Source organism: Tachyglossus aculeatus, chromosome 5 (assembly GCF_015852505.1).
Source record: "Tachyglossus aculeatus isolate mTacAcu1 chromosome 5, mTacAcu1.pri, whole genome shotgun sequence".
NCBI classification, from domain to species: domain Eukaryota; kingdom Metazoa; phylum Chordata; class Mammalia; order Monotremata; family Tachyglossidae; genus Tachyglossus; species Tachyglossus aculeatus.
The window spans coordinates 17,506,160-17,522,703 of record NC_052070.1 but is presented as its reverse complement, the minus strand read 5'-3'; the positions used below and the strand labels follow the sequence as shown (position 1 = coordinate 17,522,703).

At 41.4% G+C, this 16,544-nt stretch overlaps 1 protein-coding gene across 10 annotated transcripts in view; it reads right to left on the bottom strand.

The window, feature by feature from the left end:
• The window catches only part of PTPRM (protein tyrosine phosphatase receptor type M), an 892,842-nt gene that overhangs the window by 284,558 nt on the left and 591,740 nt on the right, over window positions 1-16,544 (bottom strand). For all 10 annotated transcript variants that reach the window (XM_038746194.1, XM_038746195.1, XM_038746197.1 and 7 more), the window contains one exon: window positions 9,799-9,931. In XM_038746194.1, the coding sequence (XP_038602122.1) occupies window positions 9,799-9,931 (133 nt within the window). The remainder of the gene's footprint in view (window positions 1-9,798; window positions 9,932-16,544) is intronic.

Genomic DNA, 16,544 nt, shown 5'->3' with positions numbered 1-16,544 from the left:
AGATTAAAGTTTTACAAAAATAATTCTAGCAGCATAATGATTAATGGTCTGGAGTGGGGAGAGAATGAAGCAGGGAGTTGATGTAGTAAAGTTGAGATATGACAAGTCCTTGAACCAGCACGGGGACACTTTGGATGAAGATGAAAGGATGGATTCTGGAAATACTGTAAAGGAAGAAAGGAAGAACAACTGATAGAAACTGGAGACAGGCTGCACATGGCAAATCAAGGTGAAGGAGGAGTCCTGGTTAATGCCAAGGATATGGGCTTCAGAGACTGGGAGGATGGACATGTTGTCAACTGGGATGGAAAACTGAGGTGGAAGACAGAATTTGAAAGGGAAAATGATGAGTTCAATTTTGGACATACTGAGCTTGAGGCAGAGACAGGACATCTATGTAGAGATGTCCTAGAGGTAGAAGGAGATGCAAGATTGCATAGAAGGAGACATCAGCGTGAGTGACATGGATATGGGAGTCATCAGTGAAGATCTCATAACTGAAGCCAGGAGGAAAACCCATTAAATACTGCAAGGGGCCACCACTTTGTGCCCACAGTGTCAAAGAAGTGAAGGTTAAGCATCAGTCTGATTAGTCTTACTTGGATTCTGGGATAGGCGATCTCCATCACTGTTGCTCATTACGGGCAAGGAATGTGACCGTTTATTGTTAGACTGTACTCTCCCAAATGCTTAGTACAGTGCTCTGCCCACAGTAAGTGTTCAATTACTATGACTGAATGAATATGCTTTGGGTGAAATCAGTGTGAAGGGACTACTGCATATGGGTGTGGCTGAGAAGGGGAATGTGTACCTGACAATCACTTAAATTCTGTACTGCTGCTTGATTAGTGATGGTATTTAAGTGCTTACTATGTTCCAGGCACTGTACTGAGCAGTGATTGTATTTGGTACCCACAGTGCCTGGTGCTATTTTTGTTTCTTCATGTACATATATGACAACTCGTTTCCAGAGAGTTAAGAATTTGAGTTAAAAAGAGGGTTTTTTGGCTTTGAATTAGGCATGGTATTATCAACTAAAACAAGGAAATTCATCTTCATAGGCATTTCCAAAGTTTTGCTTATTTTGCTGAATATTAAATGAATACATTGGAAACATTAATCCTAATTAAAAAGAGGTTTCTCAACTTAGTCACCGAGAACACAGACATTTAGCAGAAACAGAATTATGCTGCATATACACTGTTTTTATCACTCTCCCAGGAAATGTATAACTCTCAATAGAAGGTGGCAGGAAGGGGGCTTTCGTTTCTCCTTCCACCAGCCAAGGAAACAAGAATTGCAGCTAACTTGCCTCTAGCAACATGCTGCAGGCATCTCTTTGAAAACTGGGCTTTCATCAATTTTTCTCTCTTATCTTCTTTGTTTCAAGATGCCTTTGGAAATATTTTCCAGATTTTAGTATCATTTTTTTCTGCTACTAACAGTATTGTTTAAACACAAGAGGACTGATATTAAATATTTAATCATATGTGGCACATTTGCAAAAAGCCCACCTGTTCAATTGGGCTGAAAAAGAAAGTCAGCTCTACAGAGCTCTTAAACTATTAAAATGGTTCCATTAACTCCACAGGATTGCAATGTCTTTTTGTTCCATATGTGTGTGCGTTTGCCCAGAGAAAGTAAAGTGAGCCTCATTTTCTCCCTTTTCCCCAGAAATAGTTTAATGTTAATGTTTCAAGACCCTAGAATAGTTTGTTAATGTTTCAAGTCCCTAGAATCCCTGTTCATTTCTATATATTGGCTCTAACAGGAGTGAATATTAATGCAATTAGTACAAATGTCCTCAGCCTTCTCAGAAATGTATAGCAATTTGAGAAGCAACAATAAATATAATTAATCAGTATAAAACTGCTGACGCTTGAACACCAAATTCTGTCAAACAGGCCATTGAGATAAATTATTCTGTATGAAAACTGGTGAACACTCAGGTATTTTCATTTACAAGAATATATTTGTTTACCAGTAATAGAATATGATCACATCCCTATCTTCCTAGCTTTCGATATTTTAGTAGTAGTCTTAATAGCATTTTTTAAGTATTTGCTATGTGCAAATCACTGTACTAAGTGCTGGGAAAGAATTCAAGGCTAATATAGAGGCACCGTGTACCTGGTAACTGGCCCCCTAGAGGCTCACTAATAAGACATTTTGTTCGCAATAATTTTAAAAATTCAAGCTCTTGTGATTATTCACAGTGGAATAGTTGATGGCTATAAATGGGGAATAGTCACTCAAGATCACCCTAACTAGCGATTTATGAAAGGGATGGTCAATCAGTTAATCAATATATGCAGAGCACTATAGTAGGCACTTAGGGGAGTATAATATGATAGAGTCAGTAGATAGAATCTCTGCTCTCAAGGAGCTCACAGTCTAGTGGGAAATGTAGATTGTTTAGAGGGAAAGAAATGTAAAACCTAGATTGACTCAGGAAAATCTTCCTAAAATGAGCATCACGTATAATAATAATAATGGTGGTACTTGTTAAGCGCTTACTATGTGCAAAGCACTGTTCTAAGCACTGAGGGGGATACAAGGTGATCAGGTAGTCCCACGTGGGGCTCACAGTCTTCATCCCCATTTTACAGAAGAGGGAACTGAGGCAAAGAGAAGTGATGTGACTTGCCCAAGGTCACACAGCAGACGTGGCAGAGTCGGAATTCGAATCCATGATCTCTGACTCCCAAGCCCGGGCTCTTTCCACTGAGCCACGCTGCTTCCCCCTTACGCCTTGAGGGCACAGTCCTCATTACCTTGTATGTACCTAATGTGACTAGGTACGAATGCCTCATATATTAGGAGGCTTCACCAAAAATCGACATTAGAAAACCCAGTGGTACATGTTGGGTACAGTTCGCTACTGAACAGGCTTAAGTGACCAATGATATACTTAAACAGGGCAGAAAAAACACCTGATACTTTTACTCCTTAGCTAGGTTGAACACTGAGATTCCTTTGGAAAGTTTTGGTGACTCTCACACAGTAAGGGCTCAATAAATATGACGGATTGAATGAATGATTGAAATATTAATAGCTGCAGTTCACCAAACAACAGCACTTCAGAAGACCCATCAGAAGTTGCCACATCACCCATCAACACATCCCTAAGCCAGCCCTATATTCCCAGTGAGCTCACTGTGGGCAGGGAATGTGTCCATTTGTTGTTGCATAGTCTACGGAGTGCTTAGTACAGTGCTTTGCACAGAGTAACACTCAATAAATGCAACTTATTGAATGAACAATATGATTTTCCACCTGTGTGCCATCCAAAATCACAGTTGAAGACTGTTTAGTGGAAGTGAAGTCTGAAGCAGTATTTTCAGGGCACATCATATTGGTAAATCAGTTTTAATCTTTAGTATTTCAAGATTCAGATGTATCAAAACTGAATCAAAATGTACTCTGTTTAGGACAGGCCCCTCAAACGGACTAATACGGTAAATAATCATCCATCTAAAACCAATTTACCTTACTGGCATTTATTTTCAAGGTATATACCAAGGCCAAAAGTTACCTTAGGCAATTCTCTTCAAATGCATAATTTATAACATCACCTTAGGTATCTATGGAGAACTAGGCAGAATAATGAATTATTATGCCAGCAGTTTCTCTGTAGACTAGTTTACTTTGGCACGGGTCATAAGAGCAATTGGATTAGTGGTTTCCATCAACTCCTTCATAGATAGCACTCAAGATCACAAAAAAACCCCTCTCCACAAATTGCCACAGTTCATTGTGATTCCCTCTAAAAAGAATCTTAGGATTCACATCAATTCAAGCTACAAATCTGCCCTTCCTATTTAAGACAAAATTACTGTTATTGAGATTCCATCTAAGTGACACTGAAAGATGGTCTCTTTGACACTTTTCCTCCAAAGTAGGACACCCTTTCTTTGGGCCCTGGTTATAAAAAGCCCTAGTAAAAGTAGGGCCAAGGTTCTTAGTGCTAGTAATGAGGACAGAAGAAAAAAAGAGTGGAATGGGGGAAAGATGAGGAGGGAAGGAAGTGAAAATGGGTACAAGTTCAGGATATTGAGAGTGAGGAAAAAGAAGGGGAGCCAGCAGGGAAGAGAGATCAAGAGAAGCAGCTTTTCAGTGTGTGGGGGAGAAAGAAGGGGAAAGGAGGAGCAATTAATTTGTTGTATCTACTGAACACTTGCTGTGTGCAGAGCACTGTACTAAGCACTTGGGAGAGTACAATATAAAAGAGTTGGCAGATCTCCCCCTTTTAGACTGTGAGCCCACTGTTGGGTAGGGACTGTCTCTATATGTTGCCAACTTGTACATCCCAAGCGCTTAATACAGTGCTCTGCATACAGTAAGCCCTCAATAAATACGACTGATTGATTGACTGATATGTTCCCTGCCCACAAGGAGCTTATATCTAGAGGAGGATACTGACATTAATATAAATTATGGATGTGTGTGTAAGTGCTGAGGGTGGATCAATAAAGAGTACAAATCCAAGTGCAAGGATGATGAAGGGAGGAAGCCAGGATAGAATGGGGGTTTAGATGGGGAAGTCCATTTGGAGGAGACATATTTTTAATAAGAAGAATGGGAGAGATTTGGTAAGTTTTTTTCAAATGCCTATGAACACCTGGCATTTGGGAAATGCTAAGGTAAAAACTGTGAAGCTACAAATTGAAGAGGGCAGGGAATTTGTCTACCAACTCTGTTATACTGTACTCTCCTAACCACTTAATGCAGTGCCCTGCACACAGTATGCACTTAATAAATATAATTCATTGATTGATTAAAACACAAATAACTAAAATGAAGTGAACCACTGAAGAAGGAGAAAACGGGCCAAGGAGAGTCTCTTGATGATATTTTTATCAGATTCTTCTGTGAAAAACCTAGTCTGCAGAATGAGTTCAGTACTTCAGAAGATTATGGGATAGGTTTCTCTCCCCCTCTGACGCCATCAGTAGATCTGGCCTCTCAAATTATTAACAAATTTAGATACCTGGAAAAAAGTTCATCAAGACAGTGAGACTTACTTCAATCTCACTTGTTTTGCCCACGTACTTGGGTCTGTGCCCTTTAAGCACTTAACATTCACCCTACCTTAAGCCCTCTGAGCAGTTAGGTATGCAGCAATAATTTAAGACGATAATATATTCTAGCCTGAAAACAGCTTGTTGACAGTGAACGTTTCTAGAGACTGCTACACTATACCGTTACACTCTGCCAAGTACAGGGGTTTTCACTTAGTAAGTGCTCAATAAACACCATCAACTGATTGATGAGATGGTTGCATCAGAGACATTTTCCATTGCCAAGGGATTAAAAAAAGAAATGTGTAGCGCGACCAGAGTCCTGTGCAATTTATTCAAAGCAGCCATGATGGAGGATGCAAAAAGAAAGAGACCTAGATGCAGGCATTGGAATACAGTTTTCTGACTAAGCTCTCATTTCCATACTTCATGCTGCTGCCCGGATTATCTTTGTCCAGAAACGCTCTGGGCATATTACTCCCCTCCTCAAAAATCTCCAGTGGCTACCAATCAATCTGCGCATCAGGCAGAAACTCCTCACCCTGGGCTTCAAGGCTCTCCATCACCTCGCCCCCTCCTACCTCACCTCCCTTCTCTCCTTCTACTGCCCAGCCCGCACCCTCCGCTCCTCCGCCGCTAATCTCCTCACCGTACCTCGTTCTCACCTGTCCCGCCATCGACCCCCGGCCCACATCCTCCCCCGGGCCTGGAATGCCCTCCCTCTGCCCATCCGCCAAGCTAGCTCTCTTCCTCCCTTCAAGGCCCTGCTGAGAGCTCACCTCCTCCAGGAGGCCTTCCCAGACTAAGCCCCTTCCTTCCTCTCCCCCTCGTCCCTCTCGCCATCCCCCCCATCTTACCTCATTCCCTTCCCCACAGCACCTGTATATATGCATGTTTGTACATATTTATTACTCTATTTATTTATTTATTTATTTATTTTATTTGTACATATCTATTCTATTTATTTTATTTTGTTAGTATGTTTGGTTTGTTCTCTGTCTCCCCCTTTTAGACTGTGAGCCCACTGTTGGGTAGGGACTGTCTCTATATGTTGCCAATTTGTACTTCCCAAGCGCTTAGTACAGTGCTCTGCACATAGTAAGCGCTCAATAAATACGATTGATGATGATGATGATTTCCTTTTCTCCTATTTCCTTCTACATTGCCCTGACTTGCTCCCTTTATTCACCCCCTCCCAGCCCCACAGCACTTAGGAACATATCTATAATGTATTTATTTATATTGCTATCTGTCTCCTCCTCTAGACTGTAAGCTTGTTGTGGGCAGGGAATGTGTCTGTAATACTGTACTCTTCCAAGCATTTAGTACAGTGCTCTGCACACAGTAAGCACTCAATAAACACGGTTGATTGACTGCCATCTGGACGACTCTCAACTCAACAGACTTCTAACATCATCCAAAGTCACAGAAACAGTCTGAAAAGACTGTTCTACGCAGATGACTGGGCCCTGGGGCCCCACACAAAAGAAGCCCTGCAAAGCAGTGTTGCCAAGTGGAAAGAACACAGGGCTAGGAGTCAGGCGACCCGAGTTCTTATCTTGGCTCTTCCACTTGCCTGCTGGGTGACTTTACGGAAGCCACTTAGCTGGTCTGTGCCTCAGTGTCCTCATACGTAAAATGGGAATTAAGTACCTGTTCTCAATCCACCTTGAGACTGTGAGAGCAATCTGGGACTGTGTCTGCTCTAATTACGTTGAAGGTAGCCCAGTGGTTCAGCACAAAGTAACACCACAAATATCATCACTATCAATAATAATAATAATAATAATAATGAACAGCTCCCCAGAATGAGCCAGATGCTATGGGCTGATGATTGAAGTACCAGCCTGCACAAGGGAAGCTACACACCAAACTGAAAATTCATATTGGCAACAAAGAGATTAAGCCCCCCTTTTCCTCTGCTCCCCCTCCCTTTTCCCATCTCCCCAACTCACTCCCTTTGCTCTACCCCCCTCCCCGCCCCACAACACTTGTGTATATATGTACATATTTAAAATTACAATTCTATTCATTTTAATTAATGATGTGCACATGTCTATAATTCTATTTATTTATAATGATGCTACTAATGTCTGTTTACTTGGTTTGATGTCTGTCTTACCCCTTCTAGACTGTGAGCCCATTATGGGCAGGGATTAATAATAATAATAATAATGGCATTTATTAAGTGCTTACTATGTGCAAAGCACTGTTCTAAGTGCTGGGGAGGTTACAAGGTGATCAGGTTGTCCCACGTGGGGCTTACAGTCTTAATCCCCATTTTACAGATGAGGTAACTGAGGCCCAGAGAAGTGAAGTGACTTGCCCAAAGTCACACAGCTGACAATTGGCAGAGCCAGGATTCGAACCACTGACCTCTGACTCCAAAGCCCGTGCTCTTTCCACTGAGCCACACTGCTTCTCTATTTGTCTCTATTTGTCCCTAATATACTTCCCAAGCACTTAGTACAGTGCTCCTCATCACAGTAAACGCTCAATAAATACGATTGAATGAATGAATGAATGAAGGAGTGGAATTTCTTCACAGAATTCTGTTACCTAAGCAGCATGCTGACCAAAAGACTGGATAGTAGTAAACTGAATCAGGGGTGCCAGCACCTCCTTTGGGAGTCGGTGGGAGTGTAGCAACACCACAGTATCAGGCTCCTGACCCAACTGAAGGTCTACAAAGCTGTGGCGCTGCCCATTCTTGTCTGCGGCTGTGAGACCTAGATGCCACACAGGCACCACATCCAGCTCCTGGAGCAGTTCGATCCGTCAGTTGTATTTACTGAGACAATCTTTTTGAGCAAAAGCTTCACCAGGAATGAGAGACAAGGAAGCTAATAGGAAAACAGCACCAGGGACTGCAAACATTAACCATAACACAACAAGAGAGAACCTTCTTGTGCGCACAGTGTGCCCAGAACTGTGGGTTCACCATTGGCTTTCTCAGCTACACAGACGCTCACAGGTGAATTTCTCTATGAGTCACGTTTTCTTTGAACATGAAAGACAACTATACATATTCTCATCCAATTCATTTACCCTACAGCAAGATATACAAAATCTACTTTTGTCCCATCCTCCTTCAAACCATCCCTGCCTTTCCTCTTCCATAACCAAGACCTAACTGTGCTTCCCAGATTTCAGCAATAACAGGTAAATGTGGTTAATCTCCAGGTGGGACAGGGCACTTGAAAACTCCGACTCACACCATACTAAAATCTACCACCCTGAGGAGAGCAGGCAGCTGACATGAGAGCTCAGAAATGCCTAGCCAAGAATTGCCAAGGGATGGGAAAACAGGCCAGCACAGGTGACATGGAGGGATGGAAGCGGTATCCAATTTAAGCTAGACTCCTAGAGTAATAATGCACGTGGCTTTTTGCATTCCATACCACAGTACACTGGGCCACTGTCTATCCTTTCCATGTTGTGGAAACTCCCTTGCACATTTTTTCTATTGCTTTACAACATAACTAAAAGGTAAAAATGCTAGCTTTGGTGAAGTGCTTTTCCCAGAAGGGGAGCCACTCCATTGCAATGGACATGGAAAAATGACAAAATGAATAAGAGCCACATTATTTGGCACTTTACCAACTGGAGAGCCCTAATAACTGGCACTTTTGACCTTATCCAGTTGGTCTCTGATGAGCGTGAATGCCTCTGACAGCAGGAAGGGCTTCCAATGATCAGAATGTGTTCGAGTCCTCTGGTGCCGGGAAGGGAGCTGTTTGATAAAATCAGGTTGAATACATCATCCCTGAAATGTTCTCCTTCAGCTCTTTTCCTGAGGACCCCAAGCCCTGGGCTAAGTTGCACAGAGGCAATGCATTAAGGGGCATGGCCGATTTGAGTGGCACACAATTCTCCTTCTAATAATGGCTCTGGCTCCGGGGAGAGGGCCAAGGGAGGGGTGGATTTTCAGGGGTTGTACACCGGTCTACATGTTTTGTTTTGTTGTCTGTCTCCCCCTTCTAGACTGCGAGCCCGTTGTTGGGTAGGGACCGTCTCTATATGTTGCTGACCTGTACTTCCCAAGTGCTTAGTACAGTGCTCTGCACACAGTAAGCGCTCAATAAATACGATCGAATGAATGATTCCCCCACCAACTGGGATTTGGTCTAATGGGTTTTCTTAGGTACTATCCTTAATCTCGTGCTCTTCCCAGTCCTCTGTTAGCAGGAATTTTGGACTAACTGAGGCCCTTCTGTTGGATAACAAAACTTATAATGCACTGAAAATACTGGGGAATGTATGCAGTCAGGGTCAGTGATTTTTAAGGAACACAATTTTCTGAGGCTCTAAAGCAAAGATTATATTTTTGAAAAGAAGTGAGAAAAACAACAACAAAAAAAACTCCTCCACACTCTTTCCCAATTTTTAAACGTACCGCAACCAATGTTTTGGTTGAGTGGGTGACATCTTGGATCCCTCAGGGATTTAAAGTCCAATATTCAGCTAAGCCACTGAATTAAGTGGGGAATTGCCCTACCCCAAGATACATACATACAAGTTCTTGGGCTACTTTGGCCTGAAATGCCATACTAATCCATTCAAAACGAGAACCAAACTCAGAAGCATTCAGAAAATCAGTTTTAGGAAGAAGAATGCAGAAACAACAGTCTTATACAATCCCAGGGAATGAGATAATGATTTTCTTAGCTCAATGGTAAAGAGCAAACCAGTGTCTGAAAACCCCCAGACTAGGCTGCCAGGATACACCTGCTGGAGACACAACTGAGTCCACAGTTAGCATCTGTTAGTCACTCACCGTTTCTTCATCACCAACACAACTCCCAAAAATATAATGACGAACAGCAGGATGCCTGCAATGACACCGGCGATTTTAACCGTGTGGTCAGTTTGTTTCTCTGGTTCTGGGTCTGGCTTTGGAGTGGCAGCTCCTGGAGAAGCAGGGAGTTGAAAAAACAAGAGAGAGAAATTAAAAATGTTATTTAAAAATGCAAAAATGTCCATTGCATTTAACACAGACATAAGACTTATCGGAGCTAGCAGACAGCAGTGCTTTGATTAATTTAAAATAGCTTTCAGATGCACTGAAAGGAGTGTAATTGCTCATATTGTTTTTCAATATTTTGCTAAACCATAAGTTGCACAGCATACTCTAGCTCGACCCTTTTATAAGAGACTCTTCTCATACCCATTTTTCTATGTTTTCATTATCCCTGTTGGCTCCTTGTTCTCCCTGCCTTTAAAAACTTTCTAACAACAATAACTATCCTAAGCTTTTATCCAAATTTGATTTGCTGGAACATTTTCCTCAATTATTTTTCATAAATGAAGCAGTAATTCCATAACATATTAGCTCAAACACCTGGAAAGGGGAGATAAGCTCATTTACCATGCATTTTACCAGCAATTGTTTTTTAACACAATAGACTTTTTTTTGCCTTTAGAAATCTAAATCTAGGTCACATCTGGTCGGCAAAAGATTCTTCTAAGCAATTTATTCACAAAGTGGGAAGCAGCTGATGATCACACTACTGGCACCCACATTTAATATCTGCTTAAATGAGATAACCAGTGCCTTAAAGCAGCTACTGTCTTAGCTTTTCCAGCATCCCCATTTCTGAAACACCGTTTGTACTGTTTACTGTATAATGTGATGGAACGTCAAATCCATGACTGATGAAATATCCATTTCCTCTACTAAATGAGTTCAGGATGAAAAATGTTAGGAACGTAATGTTCAATTCACTAAACTGAATGCATTTTTTTCGAGGATTTCCACATTTTTTAATCAAAATGTGACAGCATACACCATCTGAGGCCCCACGTCATCTTTTCAAGATGCGCAGATCATTCTAAAAATGGGTATTTATTTCTGGCTGTCCTTATAGTGCTCTTGGGTTTTTTTTATCTTTGTTAATATTAGAAAGATACAATTAAATGCATTTTCAATACCAGGCCCTTCCCCCATCTCTGCACTTTTCCATCTCCTCTGTTTCCCCTTCTTCAAAAATCTGTTATAATCTCCCTGTCCCCTTAAAAAGTAATTGGAGAAAATTAGTTGAACTTCTTGTTGCCCCAGAAATGATGCATTTGAACATTTAAATGTCCGAGAGTTCTTTCTTCTCCTGGAAAATATAGGCAATTAATTTAAAAACAGCTATTTAGAAAGGTACTTATGTGCCTACATAAAGAACCTGTCACTCCACTGAAGCCTCTGGTGTTTCCAGTAGAACTGATATCATGAAGGACAGAACCGATATCATGAAGGACAGAACAGGTGAGATGAATTTATGCTCAATATGAGCAGGGAACCTACCTACCTACTCTGTTATACTGTACTCTCCCAAGCACTTAGTACAGTGCTCTGCACAAGGTAAGTGCTCAGTAAATATGATTGAACATTTAGTTCGGGATGGAAAAGTCATGGACCACTTGCTCTTTCTGACTTCAATTCGGAATGTCCAATCCAAGCAAACAGGAAAAATATTAATAATGTGAGGAAATCTCAATTTTTCCATAATTTTTAGCCTCCTGGAATAAACTATATGAAATATTTTTTCATTCTAGCCTTCTTTTCAATCTAGATAAATTCTTCACACTACTTCAGGATCAACTTGCATAACATTTATTCTCTCTCAACAACATAGTGATGGAAGAAAGTATTGTTGAGCCTAGTTAAATGAGGGGCTTTTTAAAAGTGCTAAATGCTGAGACTGAAGACACTAATGCAAAATAAAAATAGCATAGCAATGGAAACTCTAGCTTGCACCAGGCATACTCTTCTTTCTCTTCTAAACTGATCACATTTGTATCTTAACTTTATCAGAAAGAAACAGCTAATTCCCATCTGTACTTTCCTTGTGCCAGAAAAACACAATACCTATTGCTTTCGCACTCTAATGCGGCCAGGATAATTCAAGTATAATCATTCTTCAGCAACTCCTTTACACTCATTTCCCAATCAGTCAATTATATTTTTGAACATGTCTATCAAGTCTGTTGTACTGAACTCACCCCAGTGCTTAGTACAGTGCTCTGCACAGCGTAAGCACTCAAATACCACTGATTGATTGCTTATTGTGTTCACAGCACTGTACTAAGCACTTGGGGGAGTACAATACAACAGAGTTGGTATATGTGATCCTTGCCTATGTGGAGCTCATAGCCTAGAAGGGGAGACAGATGTTAATCAATCAATTAATCACATGTATTGAGCACACGATGTATGCAGAGCACTAAGCTCTTGAGAAAGTTCAATTTAAAAAGAGATAATAATGATGATAATAATAATAATGATGGTATTTGTTAAGCACTTACTATGTACCAAGCACTGTTCTAAGCGCTGGGGGAGACACAAGGTAATAAGGTTGTCCCCTGTGGGGCTCACAGTCTTAACTCCCATTTTACAGATGAGGTCACTGAGGCACAGAGAAGTGAAGTGACTTGCCCAAGGTCACATAGCTGACAAGTGGCAGAGCTGGGATTAGAACCCGCAACCTCTGACTCCCAAGCCTAGGCTCTTTCCACTGATCCACACTGTTTCAGACATGACAGACATGTTCCCGGCCACCACGGGGTTTACAGTCAAGAGGGGGAGACAGACATTAAAAAAAAATTACAGCTGAGTACATGTCATGATCATAGGTTTTAATCCTCTCACCGCCACATGTCATGTCTGCTGTGTGACCTTAGGCAAGTCCTTCACTTCTCTGTGCCTCAGTTACCGCATCTGTAAAATGGGGACTAAGACTATGAGCCCTATATGGGACAGGGACTGTATCCAACCAGATTTGCTTGTATCCACCCCAGCACTTAGTACAGTGCTTGGCAAATAATAAGTGCTTAACCAACACCACAACTATTATTATTATTATTGAAGGTGAGGAATGTGGTGGTCTGTCAGATATGAAGGAAGAAGGAATTCCAGGCTATAAGAAAGACAGGGGTAAGGTTTTAGCAGAGAAATAAATGAAATCTAGGAACAGTGAGTAGATGGGCATAAGAAAAGTCAGGTGATCCAGGGCTGGGTTAATAATGATAATAATAATAATAACAACAAAATAATAGTATTTGTTAAGCACTTACTATGCATCAAGCACTGTTCTAAGCATTGTAAAAGATTTAAGATAATCAGGTCAGACATTATCTCTTTCACACATAGGCCTCTCAGTCTAAGTAGGAAGGAGACAGGTAATGAATCCCCACTTGACAGATGAGGTAGCTGAGACAAAGAGAAGTTAAAGCAGCATAGCCTAAAGTAGGGATCACAGGCTTGGGAGTAAGAAGGACCTGCGTTCTAATCCCGGCTCTGCCACTTGTTTGCTGTATGACCTTGGGCAAGTCACTTAACTTCTCTGTGCCTCAGTTACCTCATTTGTAAAATCGGGATTAAGACTGTGAGCCCCATGTGGGACAGGGACTGTACCCAACCCGATTTGCTTGTATCTGCCCCAGTGCATAGTATAGTACCTGACACTTAGTAAGTGCTTAACAAATACCACAATTATTATTGTTATGATTAAGTGACATTCCCAAGATCATGCAGCAGGTATGCAGTGGAGCCGGGAATAGCACCCAGGTCCTCTTTTCACTAGGCCACACTGCTGGAGTTTCATTTATTAAAATAAATTACAGATATATACATAAGTGCCATCGGGCTAAGGGTGGGGTATATGTCCCATTGCAGGTGTAAGAAAATGATGTTACACTCTGAGTGACCGGGCTGCCTTGTGAGTTGGGCTGCAGGTGGCCGACGGATCACTAAGATTGGAGTTCTAAACGCCTGGCACTGTCTTTCAGTATTCTTCCACTCCAAATGCCTAACACTCATACAGTGCTATGAGGAGGGCCTGCAAGATTAGGGGATTTCACCAGAGTTTAGGGATTGCTTAAAACATCCAAGTTGTCGTATGCTCTGGGGAAGCATCAACACATATACAAATTAGGAGATAAAATATAATACACCCCCAAAAGATAATCGGTTTATTCTGGAAAACCCTGGTTTTGAGTCTCTATCCGGTCTCTGTTCAGCTCACAGGAATCTGTCTAATTGTTTCCAGTAGCTTCTTTCCCGTTCCCAGAATACCAGTTAAATTCATTGCCACAACTTCGGAAAATACACTCTGTAGATACATGTGCTCAGGGTTATGATGTGTCAAGGGACAGTGAGCTGGGCAGGTATAATTTGTAATAGAAGATGGTTGTGATCAGTGGCTCTTCCCCCTCCCTAGATCCATGCTTTGAATAGAGTCATTTGACAAGCAGCTTGACATAAGGAATATTTTCATCATATTTTCCCCTCTGGCGCACTATTTTCTTGCCAGATTACTAGGGTAGATATTCTTACTTCTCTTTTTTACTCCTGCATGTTTTGATACCGGAGCTCTGGCAATTTTACTGCCCTAAAATAAGGGCTTTATGTCTTTTGATGATACCATTTGGCAATGAACTGAAATAAACTCATCAAACGGGGTGTTACGGGGACCTGGAGAGAGAAGCCTTTGAAATGAGAAGCATTTTGAATACCATTTATGATTTGTGACTCTTTTTATTCCGTCATATTCCTCTTGGTCACATTAAGGTGCCACCTGACCAAGAAAATATAAAGGAGTATTGAGGTGGGAAAAGAGAAGTGCTTCAGCCAAAATTTCCAACTTGGTGTCTGTAACATAAAGAGCCTCGAAGAAAGACAGCAACTATCCAATGCACCACATGGTTGGTTTTCACCAGAGTGAAAAAATCTTTTTTGGCCTAGGGCTGATCACTTCATTTAAACAAGAGTAAAACACCACGTATAGTATACGGACTCTATACTTGGGTGGCTCAAATCCCCCAAGAAATCTTTAGGCTGTGAAAGTCTGGGGCATGAAAGAAAAAAAACTTTGTAGAATCTGTCTACTTTGGCTACTCATAACCCTACCTGACTACTGAGAGGAATCCTATCTCCAAGAAGCTGAGATGGAAAGTTGCCCTAAGGTTTTCAATGTTGGGGGCGGGGTGGGGGTGGGGGTCCCACAGTTAGCGGGTAGGAAGAAAGAGCAGTTTTCTTGTCCTTTGCTGAGATGAAGAATTGGCCTTATGGCTTGAATGTGGATGGGACTCTCAGGTCTAGTGTCTAGTGAAGTGGAGGGAGTCAACTTAAGAAAGAGAGCCAAGGGAAAGAGAGCTGCAAGGATTCAGTTAGCGGAAAGAGTCAGTGAAGACAGAGATGAGAAAGGACGAAGGATATAAGAGGGATGATAAAGTTAAAAAAGAAAGAATTTGAGTATGAGGAGAGATTTGTATTGGAAAACCAGAGGAGCAAGGACAAGGAAAAACAACTAAGTAGAGAGAAAGAAAAAGAAATATATAAAAAAATGGAAAGGCTGGAGAGAAACTCAACTCTAAAATAGGCTCATGCTATGAGAGAAATAAAGAAAATGCATGCAAATTAAAAAGACATTTCTCAACACAAACACACATTTTACCAGATGTTTGAAAAAGTGAATTTTTTGGATTAAAATGGCCTTATTTTCTCACTAGAGAAAGGACTATTCTTTTTATAATTACTTGAGATTCTCCTGGTTTTTTGAACATTTATAGCTGGGGCACTACACTAGCAAAACTTTAGCTCTGGTCAAAGAGAGCAAATATAGCAGGGAGGAAAGCAAACAACACAATTTTGACCAGGTACAGGGCCATCTTAATCCTTCTTGACCTGCCTTTGACACCGTGGACCAATGCCTTCTCCTTATAACATCATTTTAAAGTGGCTTCACTGACACTATCCTATTCTGGTTCTCCTCCTATCTCTGTGGTCACTCCTCAATGTCTTTCTCCACTTCTCCTCTACCTCTTACTCTCAAACTGTGGGAGTCCCTCAAGGCTCAATTCAGAGTCTCCCTGTGTTCTCCATCTACAACCACTCATTTGGATAATTTATTTGCTTCCATGGCTTCAACTACCATTTCTATGAGGATAATTCCCAAGTCTCCAACTCCATCCCTTTCACTCATTCCAATCGTATTGAGTGCTTACTGTGTGCAGAGCACTGTACTAAGTGCTTGGAAAGTACAATTCTGCAATAAAGAGAGATCTCTCTCCTTCTCTGCAGTCTCATATTTCCTCCTGCCTTCAGGACATCTCTATTTGGATGTTCCATCAGCATGTCAAATTTAACACATCCAAACAGAACTCCTTATCTACTCAGGCAAACCCTGTTCTCCAGACTTTCCCATAGGAGTAGACAACACACTATTCTTCCTTGTCTCACAAGTTTGTAACTTTGGCATTATTCTTGACTCGTCTCTCTCATTCATTCCTTATATATTCAGTCTGTTGACAAATTCTGCTGGTTCTACCTTCAAAACATCTCTAGATCTGGTACATCCTCTCCATCCTCACTGCTACTGTGCTATTCCAAGCACTTATTTCCCATCCTATTACATCAGACTCCTCCTTGACCTCCCTGACTCTGTCTCTCCCCTTTCCAGTGTATACTTCCCTTTGCTTCCTGGACCATTTTTCTGAAAACCTGTTCCAACCATATCTCTCCACTTTTCTCTA